Source organism: Tachyglossus aculeatus, chromosome X2 (assembly GCF_015852505.1).
Source record: "Tachyglossus aculeatus isolate mTacAcu1 chromosome X2, mTacAcu1.pri, whole genome shotgun sequence".
In the NCBI taxonomy this organism is placed as follows: domain Eukaryota; kingdom Metazoa; phylum Chordata; class Mammalia; order Monotremata; family Tachyglossidae; genus Tachyglossus; species Tachyglossus aculeatus.
Window position 1 is genome coordinate 21,858,794 of NC_052100.1, and position 16,173 is coordinate 21,874,966.

General features: G+C 42.1%; 1 protein-coding gene across 2 annotated transcripts in view; it reads right to left on the reverse strand.

Moving 5' to 3' along the window:
- Positions 1–16,173, reverse strand: part of FOCAD (focadhesin) — a 197,111-nt gene that overhangs the window by 15,849 nt on the left and 165,089 nt on the right. For both annotated transcript variants that reach the window (XM_038770570.1, XM_038770571.1), the window contains exons 30-37: positions 15,175–15,294; positions 13,866–13,988; positions 13,009–13,086; positions 12,445–12,516; positions 10,117–10,219; positions 8,085–8,165; positions 1,758–1,886; positions 211–326 (exon numbers count right to left, since the gene is read on the reverse strand). In XM_038770570.1, the coding sequence (XP_038626498.1) occupies positions 211–326; positions 1,758–1,886; positions 8,085–8,165; positions 10,117–10,219; positions 12,445–12,516; positions 13,009–13,086; positions 13,866–13,988; positions 15,175–15,294 (822 nt within the window). The remainder of the gene's footprint in view (positions 1–210; positions 327–1,757; positions 1,887–8,084; positions 8,166–10,116; positions 10,220–12,444; positions 12,517–13,008; positions 13,087–13,865; positions 13,989–15,174; positions 15,295–16,173) is intronic.

The following is a 16,173-nucleotide window of genomic DNA, read 5'->3' on the forward strand; positions in this document are numbered from 1 at the left end:
GAAAAAGAATTCTTAAACACAATCATTGGTCATTGGCTCCAGGGTTAAGTTAGGATGAAGAAGATGTTCCCAGATACCTCTGGTACAAAATAAATTCCATTTAATTTGGCACCAGAGACATGGTGGAAATCTTGACCGTACGCTTCATCTTTCTCCCCTCAAAGCCACTAGAATCCTCTAGAATCCCAACCCTTTGGATTTACTACATACACTCAGGCTGTAAACCAGAGGTGGTATGACCCACATCCCCAACAACATGGCGGCATTCTGGGATGACTGGGCCTGGGTCACCATAAGCTGGATGCACAGGAGCTGCACCTCTTCACCTAAAGGAGAAGATGACATAAATGTCACACAGGGGATTCTCTAATTTACTCTCAATCTGGAAGGTAATGGTTTTGGCTCACCCTCCACATGAATGCTTCATTGAACATTGCTGAGGGCCAGGGTTTTTGCCAGTCATTCATTCATTCATTCATTCATTCATTCAATCGTATTTATTGAGTGTTTACTGTGTGCAGAGCACTGTACTAAGTAAGCGCTTGGGAAGTATAAGTCGGCAACATATAGAGACAGTCCCTACCCAACAACAGGTTCACAGTCTAGAAGGGGGAGACAGACAACAAAACAAAACATGTAGACAGGTGTTAAAATCATCAGAACTAATAGAATTAAAGCTATATGCACATCATTAACAAAATAGAGTAGTAAATATGTACAAGTAAAATAAATAGAGTAATAAATCTGTACAAATATATATACAAGTGCTGTGGGGAGGGGAAGGAGGTAGGGTGGGGGGATGGGGAGGAGGAGAGGAAAAACCCGCTGTTGGGTAGGGACTGTCTCTATGTGTTGCCGACTTGTACTTCCCAAGCACTTAGTACAGTGCTCTGCACACAGTAAGCACTCAATAAATACGATTGATTGATTGATTGAAAAAGGGGGCTCAGTCTGGGAAGGCCTCTTGGAAGAGGTGAGCTCTCAGTAGGGCTTTGAAGGGAGGAAGAGAGTTAGCTTGGCAGATGTGTGGAGGGAGGGCATTCCAGGCCAGGGGAAGGATGTGGGCTGGGGGTCGATGGTGAGACAGGCGAGAACAAGGTACAGTGAGGAGGTTAGCGGCAAAGGAGCGGAGGGTGCGGGTTGGGCTGTAGAAGGAGAGAAGGGAGGTAGGGTAGGAGGGGGCAAGGTGATGGAGAGCACTGAAGCCGAGAGTGAGGAGTTTTTGCTTGATTCTCATTCTCATTGGGCTCAGATAGCATGGCCATTTGAATTACATATCCAAGTCAACATGGGCCTGAAAGAGGCCCACGAGCACGTGGAGGGGACCAGGGCCACTTGATGATGAGTGCTCCTAAATCCTGTAATGGCGGTATTAAACTAGTCTTGCACCCATATCTCTGAACCACAGCAGGACCTAGAAGAACCCCTAACACCATGTCCAGCATCTCCCAAATTGATAAGGCGCTCCATCTGTGTCATGGGAGCCCACAGGAGACACAGCCTCTGGTCATCAATTCCATTTACTTCTTTAAATGTTGATGGCAGAGCAAGCTGGAATGAAAGGACTCATCTGAAGGAATATGGGTCGGTTCTCATTGGGTGCCTCTTTTGGGACCCTTAACACAGACTCTCACACAAAGACAACAATGCCACCCCCATTCAAGCAGGCAGAACTATCCCTGTTCCTGCTGGGACCCAGCCTACATGCTTCAGCTATGAGCAACCCAGATCTAGAGCTTAAGGACAGTGGACTTTACCAAAGTTCAGCCTCAAAAGAGGGGAGAGAAGTGAAGCCCAGTTCACTGGAGGATATTGGTAGCTTTTTCCAACAGTTACTATGGGTTTCATCACTGTTTTCACACAGGAAGTGGGGACAGATTCGGGACCTGCAACACAGCAAATCATAAATCATCACTGTAGAATAATGAGTACTTAACAACAAAAAGAAAAGGACATAAGTAGTCAAAATTGCATAGGAATGCTTACATTAGCCTTGAAAAATGAATAAATATGACAATGAATGAAGTTGCCCTTTCTAATACGACACTCCACTCCTATATCTCAACTATTGTAGATTCTGTATTTGGTGGGTAAAATGTTTTTGCTTTTCAAAATGTAAGGCTGATCACATCTACCGGGCATATATACTCTGTTGGTTGAACTTTATTACCCTTCTATTTTAAGGAGACTCATTGGGGAGTGCAGGAAATAACATAATAGAGCTAAGTACCTGCTACTGTAAAAAGAAGGCACTTGGGCAAAACAATTCTTAAAATGAATCACTTTTTTTTAACATGTGAAGCAGATGGTCCTTTCCAAACTGGCTGCAAACTGTAGGTGTGTGTATTTAACTTTGAAGGAAGAAAAAACCCTATTAGCATTTCCATTTTAGAGGGCCTTTTGGCCTGTGAATCATGAAAGAAGAATGAGATGGCTGAACTCAGGCATACGGTACAGCACGTATCTATGCGCAGAATGAAATAACTCCCATTTCAGCTCAGTAAGCCAATATAGAAATACAACCAAGAATTCATGAGACAACCTTCATACAGAAGCACTTATTTCTCACAAGAAACTGTTCAATACTATGTATTTTCCCAGCTCTAATTTAAATCTCTAGGCCAGGTTATGCAGTCTGAGGACTGAGCCTCCAGCCCATGGAAACATGGCAATATAGTGGTGAGCCGGTTCAACTTTTCTCACCAGCTTCCCACCCTCAACTAACCCATGCTATTGTCCCAACAGTGAAAACCCTCTTCTGCTCAGCACCAATGTGACAACTAACTTGCCAAACTAGAGAAAAACCAAATGCAGCCCAAGTATATCATCAACAGAGATTGTGGCACATGCTATCAGCTGCGTTCGGTTAATCAACAGAATTTAAGGAGCCCCTATTGAGCGCAGAGCACTATTCTAAGGGCTACGGAGAGTAAAATGGGATTAGTAGAGATATTCCTGGCTTTAAGGAGCTTACATTCTAGTGGGGGAGACACACTAAAATAAATTATAGATAGGAGAAAGTAATAGAGTGTAAAGATATGCAAAGAGAAGTAGCGTGGCTCAGTGGAAAGAGCCCGGGGTTGGGAGTCAGAGGTCATGGGTTCTAATCCTGGCTCCGCCACATGTCTGCTGTGTGACCTTGGGCAAGTCACTTAACTTCTCTGAGCCTCAGTTACCTCATCTGTAAAATGGGGATGAAGACTGTGAGCCCCACATGGGACAACCTGATCACCTTGTACCCCTCCAGCATTTAGAACAGTGCTTTGCACGTAGCAAGTGCTTAACAAATACCACCATCACCATATGCAAAGGGCTTAGGGTGGTGGTATCCATGTTGGGAAGTGGTGATGTGGCAGTTTGGAATACAGGCTGGAAGACTAGAGAGATGAGGAGAATGATGATGATGTCAAAGGTGAGGGGAAAGTTCCATGAAGGCGAGGATTTGGAAGGGAAGATGGGGAGCTTAATCAGTTTTGGATGTATATCGAGCTTGACAGGCTGACAGGACACCCATGGATAGATGTTCTTATCCTTATCAGATGTCCATGTCCTTATCTTAGCCAGCCTCAATTACTATATCAGCTTCCTTGCTGACATCCCAGCCTCCTGTCTCTCCCCACTCCAGTCCATACTTCACTCTGCTGCCCGAATCATTTTCCTTCAAAAATGTTCAGAACATGTTTCTCCACTCCTCAAGAACCTCCCGTGGTTGCCCACCCACCTATGCATTCTCTCCCCTGTATCTGCTTTAGAATGAAATTGACAATTGGAAAGGAGAGTTCCAAATGTCCAATTCATGATAATGTGGAAAATACATTAGGACTTACCATTTCAATTGTAATTTCAGCCCTAGGTGCAGACATGCCCCCTTTCCTTCTAATTATTCGTTGTTGGAGTTGCCATTTCTTTGGGTTTGGTTCTCAAAAGCACCTGGGGGAAAATCTACCTCCTACCACCCAACACTACAGGAGTGAAGGCCTCCATGACACAAGCTGGGATCCAAGCAGCGTGTACGCCAGGGTCCACAAACAAGAACGGATTAATGTACAGGCTTTGGGGGCTGCAGCCTCAGGCCCAGGGGTAAAGGGAAATCTCAGCCACCACCCAGAGACGCACAACTCTAGTCGGCGCTGCTTCAGAAAGCAATCACCTTCTTTCTGACCCTACCAAATTGGCCACCACTCGGGGCACTTGCCTGCTTCTCCCACCCTACATCCTCCCAAGGTTGAACCCTTGGAATGAGGCAGACTATGTCAGGTAGTCTGCTATATCTATTCAACCGCTGCTGGCTGCAGTGCCCGGCTACTGAAAAGGGACTTTGCCCTTTGAGTAGCTCAATTCCTGCTGGGGGTAGGGGATTGGAGGCCTGTGAGAAGAACTTGGATGTACTTTGGAACCGGCATTTGAGGTACAGCTATGGGATAATAATAATGGCATTTATTAAGCGCTTACTATGTGCAAAGCAATGTTCTAAGCGCCAATCACTTCCCGCCTTCCACCCCAAGTGGCAACAGGGGCTGGCGTGGCAAACTTGGCTTCTGCTTGCAGGGAATGTTGCCAGCTAAATGTGTGTGTGTCTGTGCGTTTCGCTAATTCACTCTCGCCCACTTTTTCCTGTGCAGCCAATGGGTGCTCAATAAACACCATTACTACTATGACTCTTTGTAGGCCTGGCCCCTGCTTTAGATTATAAAATGTTCGTGGGTCAAACCCTGTTGGCACCCATATCCACATGGGGTTTTGCATCTTATAAGTGTTTGACAAATGTTAGGATTGAGAAGTTCTTGACATTTTTACACCTTGTTAGTGATCTGGAAAAAAGAGGGAATTTGCATCTTTGTCACCAAATCATGACTAATTGAACTGTTTTCAGCATGTATTCCTTTTAAAGCAATATTCTAGCTAACCTAAAATATCACTTTGCTGAATTAGGTATGCTTGACCACCTTGAATCCTTGCTCCCAATCCACCTGGAAAAAGTAGGTATGATTACAGTAGGCAGAACAATTAAGGAAACGGAAAGTCAAATTGAAGAGCTGAAAACTCCCACGCTCATTTGTCTGAACTGATTTAAATATTCCCCTGAATAAAGGAGTCCAGAGGGAATGGGCTAAATGACCTTGCGAAGCCCCATGATTTTATGAACTCAACGGAGGTGTCCGTTATGTGCAAGTCTGTTCTTGTATGCTAAAGAGTCAATCAATCGTATTTATTGAGCATTGTATTAAGTGCTTGGGAGAGTACAATATAAGAAATAAATATAAATGCAATATAAAGAAAGCAGGAAAAGGGGCTGGGAGTCCTGTCAGAAGCAATCCCAGGCTGGAACAAGACCTTTAGGTCTTTTTCGGGAATTCTGCTACATAAAAGACTTGATTCCAAGATTGCAAAATCTTAGCTACTAATTCTATTGTACCCTCCCAAGCATTTAGTACAGTGCTGTGCACATAGTAACTGCACAGTAAATACTACTGATTGATACCAGGCTAAGAATCAATGGAAGAGAAGTAGTATAGCCTAGTGGATAGAGCACGGGCCCGGGAGTCAGAAGGACGTGGGCTCTAATCCCAGCTCTGCCACTTGTCTGCTGTGTGACCTTGGGCAAGTCGCTGAACTTCTCTGTGCCTCAGTTACCTCATCTGTACAATGGGGATTAAGACTGTGGGCCCCATGTGAAATATGGACTGTGTCCAACCTGATTAGCTTGTATCTACCCCAGAGCTTAGTACAGTGCCTGGCACATAACAAGTACTTAACAAACACCATAAAAAAGAATGATATATATATATATATATATATTTAAAATGGAGAATTCTTTTCAAGACAGATCATCAAAACTGCCATCCTCCCTATCAGCCAAACCTTACTATGACATTTAGGCATTTGGAGAGAAGGTCACTGCAGAAGGGGGTTTTAATAATGCAAATGAGCTGGGCATGGGAGGAAAACTTCTTTACATGCACACCTCGCCATTGGCTCTACCATTTAGCTCTGCAGAACAGAGTTCGGTTTTGTTTTTTTAAATGGGCAGGCCAAATCCTGTGATGGAGAGGTCAGCCTCCCACGGCCCCCACTCTAGGGTCATCATTAGTAATGTGGAAGGCTGAATAGATTTTTGACTGAATCCAGTCAACAGGCCTTACAAGGCAGCAGCTCTTAGTCTCCACAAATGCAAAGACCTGATTAACATGGAATTTGATATTTTGTGTCAACTGTTTTAAAGAGGATTTCATATTAACTGCACATGAGAAACACAGCATTAACTAAATATCACATTTGTTATATAACGTAGTTAAAAAAAGGCACGTAAACAATTCTAATTGTAATAATGAGCAGGTTTACAGTACAAAAACTCCCTATTAACTTGGGTTTTGAGTACTGACAAAGCTTTCTATATTAGAAAAAATTTCAAAATTAATTTGTGGCAAATTCTTCTCTGTCAATCGGGGATCTGGGCAGCAAAAATGTCCAGATTCCAACCACTGTGGAAAATGAAAGTTTTCATACCAACAGCACAGGTTCAACACTAAAACAACAATTTATTTATTTTCTTTAAACACCTAAGACATATTTTCCACCTTTACTCTTGCTATTAATTTCAAATGAGCTCAGGTTCTTATTTCAGAAAATTACAACATCTTAGCCAAAACAGTTGGAAGTTTTTAAACCTATATTAAGAAATGAAGTTAATAATGATAGCAATACCATTTTAAAATTAAATAAACACCAGCATTGCAGGGATTATCAAGGCTGAAAAAAAAAATTCTAACTGGGAGGCTATTGCTTCGGGGAGAGGCATGAGGGCTTTTAGGTGGGGGATTAAGGGAGTGGGCAACTAGCCCGGGATCACTTCGCCTCCAGGGGAAGAGCCTGGATTGTCCCCAGAGTTTGGGGGGGGCAGGAATGGGCAGGTGTATCGCCTCCTGCTCGCCAAAAGGACCACTGCAGCAAAATAATTTTCATAGCAGGCTGGCCTTTCTGGGATCTTTTCTTTGACCAGAGCCAAGCCCCGACCCATTCTAGTTTTCTGTCAGCACTGCTGATTATAAAATACCATTACCCTTCATAGAGCTTCCAATACTGATGGAGTTTTTTTGCAGAATGTCAGTTGATCTACAAATTAGGACTCCTGCTAGTTGTATCATTAATCACGCTTGCTGTCAGGGAAGTTTTGACAGGCAAAGTGGTTGCTCCAATTACATGTAAAAGAAAATGAATTTCTTTCTCAGAGATTAAGACCAGTCTGCAGTGAGAGAGGCCCCGGTTCTCTTTAGACCATAATGTAACAGTCTCTGCTAGCTCCTCAACGCTTCAGTGGACGCAAAACACAGCAAGGGATTCACTACTTGCAGCTGCTCAGCAACATCACATCACCCCCAAATTGGGGACTCCTGCATCAAATCAAAATTCTGATGAAGGTTCTGGGACACTTACTGCATATTTAGTCAGCAAGGGTCCAAATTAAGAGGAGTCTATTCTGGCTTAAGTAAAGAATGAATTATTAGGCAAGTTCCGTGGGAGCTTGAAATTTAAAATGGACATTAGCAATTCAGAAAATATCTAGAAGGACAAACAGACAAGAGGACACTCATACAAACACTGGCGAGCTAAATTAAATACACCAAATAGTTATAAAGTGGACACACATGTACTAATGGTTTTGATGCGGGAGAAGCTGCATTTTAGAATAGGTGGTTGAAAAAGGAGAAAAATCACTCTCACAACAGGCCCTGGTAAGTAACCTGCACTCTTCTAGTTACTGTCCACTTGGTAGAGAGCATTTGAATGAATCCAGCATAAAGTTCCTGAGAAATAAAAGGGAGGGGGGCTTGCTCAATTAAGACTAGTTCAAGCTAAGTTAAGACATATTGTTGAGCAAGAGATATGACCCATTTTTTTTTGTCATGGCCTTTGACCTTTGAGTGAACCAGGCTTTGTTCCAGAACAGTCTAGAGTTTAGAATAAGAGGAGATATTTTCCTCTCTCTTTTGGGTTGTTTTGTGCTGCAAAGGAATGGTTTGAATGTGCCTATTTACAAAAGCACGAAGACAGAGTTAGAATCCAAAGAGTTTGCACATTCTTACCTTTCTTTCCTCCATCAATGAGAAAGTCAATGGCCGCTCTGATAAAACTGTTTTCAGACAAGTAGCTAAAGTCAGCAGGAACTGCAGAGATGAACATGATCAAATTAGTCAGTGGACTTGGAGGGACTAATGAAGATAATGATATCCGGCTGCCATATCATCCTTGAGATAAAACTGAGAGGCTTATTCCATTAATCCCAGCAAAATGCTCTCTGGCAGAATCTATTCGATTACGTTAAGTGACTGTTAAAATAATCACTGAGGCTTTGTTAGAGAAAATAACATGAAAGAAGTTGTGGAACTGATTGACAGAAAGAGAGAAACACATACCACTAAAAGGAGTGCAATTTTATGGCTAGGCAAACTTCTCTACCCTGTCAGCCTAGGAGCCTTAGCCGGGCCATTTGAGGGAGAGAGAAAAGTGTTTTTTCCCGATTTGGCTTCTTTCCTGGTACCACCATCCCATTGGTTATTTCAAGGCATATTAACTCATAGGACAAGATCTATGGAAACTCAACAACTGGGAAGAACATGAGTAATTCATTTCACAAGGCACAGGTGATCACCTCAACCTCATCTTCATCTTCCACTGCGAGCCACTTATGGGACAAAGACAGCATCCAATCCGATTAAGCTAGATCTACTCCAGTGCTTAAAAATAATCCCCAGTGCTTAGGATAGGGTTTTGACACATAGTTAGTGCATACAAATACCACAATAATGAAAATAGCCACCTGACCTTATTGATCTGAAGTCCCCTAATCCTCCCTTTCCTGATCAACTACAATTGTTTTATCCTATGATTCTGGCTGCAGAGAATCCACTACAAACACCTCATTTGGAGAGAATTACTGGAGTTCTTTTCTATCTATGCTCTCTTTCTGAGTTGTCTGAAGTGTGCTATTCTGGACAGGATGCTGGGCCTGGCTTTTCAGTAGTTATGGAGTCACTGCGAATGACTGGAAGGGAGAGATTGCTATTAGCATAGAATGGTGATATTTTCTTCCTAAAACCACGGAGCCCAAACCCAAATTGGCACCCTGTCCAGAACGGAGCTTGGGTTAGCAGGACAAAAAACTAGAACTGAAGGAACAGTTAGTTTATGGCCCAGTTAGATATATCCTTTGAAACATGCCCTAAGGGCTAATGGCAGCAACAATTAAACAAAAATAATCCAACAAGTTGTTTTTTGAATTGCAAAAATTTTCACTGTGCCTCGATCTTGTCTATCTCGCCGCTGAACCTCCGCCCACATCCTATCTCAGGCCTGGAATGCCCTCTCTTCTTATATAATAATGGCATTTATTAAGCACTTACTATGTGCAAAGCACTGTTCTAAGTGCTGGGGAGTTTACAAGGTGATCAGGTTGTCCCACGGGGGGCTCAAAGTCTTAATCCCCATTTTACAGATGAGGTAACTGAGGCACAGAGAAGTTAAGTGACTTGCCCAAAGTCACACAGCTGACAATTGGCAGAGCCGGGATTTGAACCCATGACCTCTGACTCCAAAGCCCGCATTCTTTCCACTGAGCCACGCAGACATATAATTGCTCTCCCCCACTTCAAAACCTTATTGAAGGTACATCTCCTCCAAGAAGCCTTCCCTTAGCCCTCCTCTCCTGCTACTTCCTTCTATACTGCTCTTACTTGCTCCTTCATTCAACCCCCCTCCCATCCCCACAGCATATATATCTGTAATTTATTTATTTATCTATTTATTTATTTATTTACATTAATGTCTGTCTCCCCTTCTACACTATGAGTTCGTTGTGGGCAGGAATGTATCTGTTTGTTGTTATACTGTACTCTCCCAAGAGCTTAGTACAGTGCTTTGCACACAGTAAGAGTTCAATAAATATGATTGAATGAATGAATGAATGGTAACAAATGCTGGTACTTTAAGAAGCAATAGCTCATATAAACTTGTACCTACCCTGGTGCTTAGAACAGTGCTTGACACATAGTAAGTGCTTAACACATACTATTATTACTAGTAGTATTATTATCAGAACTGCAGTAAGACTCATCTCACCAGATGCTCTGCTCTGATTTGTGGACAGGCTGGATAGGTGAAGATGTCCTAGAAGCCAGACTGCATTTGACTGCACACCAATAACTGCAGATAAACTGGTAAGCTGTAAAGGCAAAAAGAGCAGTTCATAAAACCAGACAAGATCTAAATTCTCTCCTGGGAAAAATCCACCTATAAAATATACACATGTCTATTTTATAAGTGGATTTTATATATGTGCATATATATATGCATATATTTTAAATGACATTCATTAAGTAGAAGTGTGAGGTGGTGGGGAAAATATACAGCTATCAGATCGAACACTGTTCCTGTCACACAAGGGGCTTCCCATTTTACAGATGAGGAAACTGAGGCCCAGAGAGGTTGAGAAACTTTCCCAAGGTCACACAACAGGCCAGTGGTAGAGGTGGGACTAGAACGTAGGTCTCCTGACTCTCAGTCCTATGCTCTTTCCACCAGACCATGCTGCCTCCTACATTTGGCTGAAGTCCTCACCACTGCTCCCCTGTTTAACTAGAAAGCACCCAAATGCTGGTGCCTCAGCACAGATTTTCTGTTTATCCTGCAGTGCTTATTACTTAAGCACTAACGTACACAAATCCTTCTTTCTTTTTACCTCCAAATCTGTAAATTATTTTAGTGTCTGTCTCCTCCCGCTGGATTATAAACATCTTGAAGACAGGGTCCATGTCTACTAACTCTACTCTGCACACAGAGGACTCAATAAATACTATGGATTTGATGTATTCAACGAGGCACTTACCAGGGAAATACTTCAAGAGGATCTATCTTATCTCCTATTGCAATGGCTCACCACCTATGGATCCACTCCAAATAAACGCATAAATAAACCAATACACATGGGAGTGCTAAGGGGTTTAACAACTCTGAAGAGAATACTCAACAATGGCTTATGAAATGGGTGAGGACAAGGTGCTGTTGTGGTAATACCTCTTGTTGAGGTATCAGAGATATTATTTTCCAGGGCCACAGACTGCAGTTGTTCTCTCTACTAGCTACACTGCAATGTGTGCTGCTGAGCACGAGGAACTGGGCAACAGAGTGTGGATGGTTCAGTGCAAACCATCACCACAACTGCCCAAACAATTCAAGTGCGTGCACTGCAGGTGGCATGACACACCATTTCCCTCTGAAGGATTGGTGTCTGAACAATGTGAACCTCAGTGTGACACTTGCATATGTAAAATCAATCAATCAGTGGTATTTATTGAGTGCTTATTGTATGCAGAGCACTGTATTAAGCGCTTGGGAGAGTATAATACAATAGAGTTGGTAGACATACTCCCTGCCTACAAGTATTATTTATTATTCTATTCATTTTATTAATGATGTGTATATATCTATAATTCTATTTATTTATATTGATGCTATTGATGCCTGTTTACTTGTTTTGAGTTGTTATTTGTCAGTCTCCCCCTTTCTAGATTGTGAGCCCGTTATTGGGCAGGGATTGTCTCTGTTGCTGAATTGTACTTTCCAAGCACTTAGTACAGTGCTCTGCTCACAGTAAGCGCTCAATAAATACAACTGAATGAATGAAAGTAGTTTACGAACTTTGCCATCAATAGCAATCTCTGAGCTGAAGATTGACCCCACCCAAACTGATCCCTTAAATCCCTGAATCATAATGTTTGGGCTGGGAAGACTTTCACTTTTTTTTTTTTAAGGAATACTGCATTCAACACGTCACTGACTGTTTAGGATCATGTCCCAATCCCTTCTCTTGCTCTCTTGCCCTCTTCACTCCCCTCCTATTCCCATCTGATTTGTGAAATCTCACTTGATTTAAGCCAAATTGGGGCTCGTGCAAAGAATCCAAAAAATAATGTAACAAACATCAGCCCCACAAAGTCTATGGCGGGATCCAGTATGGCAAGCAGCATAGTCTAGTGGGAAGAGCATGGGTATGGGAGTCAGAGGACCTGGATCTGCCTCATCTGCTGTGTGACCTTGGGCAAGTCACTTAACTTCTCTGTGTCTCAGCTACCTCATCTGTAAAGTACAGATTAAGACTGTGAGCACCATGTGGGACATGGACTGCATCCACCCTGATTAGCTTGTATCTACCTTAGTTCAGTGCCTGGCACATATTAAGCATATAACATATCATTTAAAAAAAAATCAACATAGGGTCTTATAGGTCACAAAATCATCTTAAAATGCCCCTTAAATGCTCAGGAGATCTAAATTTTCAACCAATCTGCAAACATCAATATACTTGTGAAAATGGTGTAGCCTGGAGGAAGAAAGCATGCTCACCCACAAACGAGATTTCCAAGCCAAGGACAGGACTCAAATTTTTACCTGAATGATGGTTCTGATGACTTCTTTTAATTTGCCTTGAAACTGAGAGGATTGGATAGGATCTGATTTCATCTGCAAAGGAAGAAAAGCCACAGTAACTTGCCATCATCTAAATAACGTAAAAGATCCTTTATTGCTATGCTTTTATGTTTCAGAACATAGTGACATCATTGAGGCAAATCATGCTTAGCTTAATGCTTTCACATCCCTAAGGCTTAATCAGCTAATGGCTGACACACAAAATACATCCTTATTAGGAAAGAGTCAGAGTCCAGAACAATTACAAAATCATAAACTGACAAATACTGGCTCAAAATGGAGTCATCTCAAAATGTCTTTGAAATTCCATCCCTTGTCATGGTCTCTCAGGCAGAGAGCTTCATGCTAAGTGTTGAAGTTTATCAAATTAGGCTCTGTAAACATGAAAAGACTCTGTAAATGTATTTCAGAGTCAAGGGCCATCTTTAAAGGACTCCACTTTCACCCAGCAGGACATCATTTGAGGGCTCATTTTGGACACTATCCATTTCAATTTCTTTCCCCAGATAGCATCATTTCTTTTACCTGAAACAGAACTCCTTCAGAACCCACCAAGGAAACCAGACCATTCAGTGCAGCCAGGCACTGCATTGTGGGAGATCCCTGAAACACAAACAAAAGAAATACTGTAGGGAATGAAAACAGCCAAATGTTTCCTGCTAAAACTTGGTTTAGGGTCAGAGGTGCAACTATTGGGGATGGGTTTGCAGAGATGATGGGAGATCTCTTGAGAAACAGCTGGGAAGTAGGAGAAAGATGAGGAAGCAGGTGTTGAGGGAATTATGGAGAGATTTTGGGAAGTTCTTACCTGATGGCTTTGATTTTACCAACAAAGCAATCAGTCCTATTTATTGAGTGCTTATTGTGTGCAGAGCACTGTACCAAGCTCTTGGGAAGAGTGCAATATAACAGACACATTCCCAGCCCACAACAAGCTTACAGTCTCGTGGCAAGGCCATCGCTGGTAGGGAATTAGTTGGCAAGTTAGCAAAGTAGTTGGCAAGGTCACTGGGGTTGGGGAGGGAAGTGGCTGAAGGGATTGCGGAGTTAGGGAGGGAACTGAAGATCTGGCAGAGCATGAGTGCTTGTGAGTCAATGAGGGAGGAATAGTCAAGCTGTCAGGCAGAAAACAAGAGTGGCATTAGAGCATGAGAGTTTGAATATGTAGTGAGAGAAGTTGGCCTGGAGTCTGGATTTCCACCACCTGTGTTCAGCTACACTGTACTGGGGAAGCAGATTGCGGCGGTGAACAAGAACTGAAGGTGGGAGGTGGGAGAACAACAGAGGGATGGGAAGCAAAATGAGGTTGTTGGAGAGAGTGAGGTATAGAACACCCAGAACAATACATGTATTACAAAATAGCTTATGGGGCCCTTCCATACCTCTGTAAGAACAATCTTTATCCAGGGAGGAAGAAGTTTGTTACTCAAATCTTCTGCTTTTCCATGTCCACACACTGACAAACCATGGACTATATTTCCTAATGCTAAGGCAAATCCTGGGGTCTGTTTAAAAAAGAGAGAAGAAAAATGACACAGATTGAGAGTGTTTAAATACAGTAGTGAAGGCATTCAGTTTCCAAAAGATGGAAAGAAAAAAATGTTTCCCAGGAGTGGATTACCACCAACATCTTCCTTCACTATTAAAAACCCAGCAGTTTGCAGTTATTTTGTAATGTGAACTTTGGTTTGTGACAGAAACCACACAGACAAGGATTTCAATTACCTAGGGCATGCCAACTTAAGAAAGCAACATTTCCCTGCTGAGCTAAAACAAGCTACAACAAAGGTTGTGAACTTAATCCAGAGAAACAGTTTGAATACCCTGGGAAGACAATATTGCTTTTGTTTTGATTAGGAGTCTTGAGCACCAAAGTAGACCCAGAACTTTGGTACTGAATTCCATATTAAAATCAATTAAAGTGAATTACTTTAGAAATAAACGGTAAACCAATTCTAAGTTTAAAGGGAATTTCAATAATCTTAATAAATTCTTTGAATTACCCCAGCATCTTAATCAAAACCTCACGTTAAAGCCAACACGTGGTGTGGTACTGACCATGTGCAATGCTGGGTGCACACACATACACTGCTTCTTCTGACATAATAATAATAATAATAATGGCATTTATTAAGCGCTTACTACGTGCAAAGCACTGTTCTAAGCGCTGGGGAAGTTACGAGGTGATCAGGTTGTCCCACAGGGGGCTCACAATCTTAATCCCCATTTTACAGATGAGGTAACTGAGGCACAGAGAAGTTAAGTGACTTGCCCAAAGTCACACAGCTGACAATTGGTGGAGCCGGGATTTGAACCCATGACCTCTGACTCCAAAGCCCATGCTCTTTCCACTGAGCCACACTGACTCTCCACATCATTGGTACACTTTATACAAACAAGCTTGATTGTCAGTTGAACACTCACTTAATTCCTTAATAGTGTTCTAGCCAAAACGAGGAGTGAAAACACATGTGACAGCAGAATGAAGTGTACATTTCGTATACCAAGTGAAGAGGACTTAAAGCTTATGACTCCAAGAATCCTAAAGGATAGGACTGCATTTTGAGGTACTAGGATATTCCTGAAAACAGTACTTATTCCTCCCATTATAATTTCTACACCCAGAAGATTGTAAAGCACAAACAAAAGAGGGCACCCCAGAGAGATTTGTCATGTGAAGATCATGTTGACCTGCTGATTCTTTTCTGTTAGCATCCGAATCTTGTTCATCACATCTTCAGCCTCTGCTGCTTCAATGATGCCTACGCTGAAAGCTGAAATGCAGACACAGCTCAGGGAGTATGCGAGAACCTGAAGGAAGGACATTGAAAGAGCCAGTAAAAATAATTGAGTAATGTTTTCCAGAGGTGAAAAACAATAAGTTCCTTAGCTAAAACAAATATTTGATTAAACTCCCCATGTGTATCAATAGTCATCACTCCACAGAACCTTGGGATTTAAAGGAGGAAGAAATTAAACCAAGAAAACAAATAGAACAAGATAAAGGAAAAGGAAGCCACCAAGACAAATCTTCTATAGTTAATACACCTAATACTGATTTTTTTGATGACATTTATTAAGCGCTTACTATGTACAAAGCACTGTTCTAAGCACTGGGGGATACAAGGTGATCAGGTTGTCCCACGGGGAGCTCACAGTCAATCCCCATTTTACAGATGAGGTAACTGAGACACAGAGAAGTTAAGTGACTTGACCAAAGTCACACAGCTGACAGTTGGCAGAGCCAGGATTTGAACCCATGACCACTGACTCCAAAGCCCAGGCTCTTTTCCACTGAGCCATGCTGCTTCTCACACTGATTCTGAATCAGTGTCAGGATTAGGAGGAAGGAGAAGTTTTTTTTTACCTTTTCACCATTTTTCTTTGTCACCATTTATCCCCATCCCTTCTTGTTAAACCCACCTCTTTCTACAACTCCCCATTTCTGAGGGAACACATACAAAAAATTTCCCTCCAGTAGAACAGGAAAAAAAAAAATCAGAGGTAAAGTATATTAAATTCCTCATTGACACCAATATCTGACTTTCTTTAGGCAAGCTCAGATTTCTTTTAGATCTTGGGCCAGTGACTATGCTCATGACTAGGCTCATGAATATAAAGAATTTGAAAATCAAAGGTTCTATAAAGCATTATGATTGTTACTGCAGAATAGATGTATGTTTACATAAC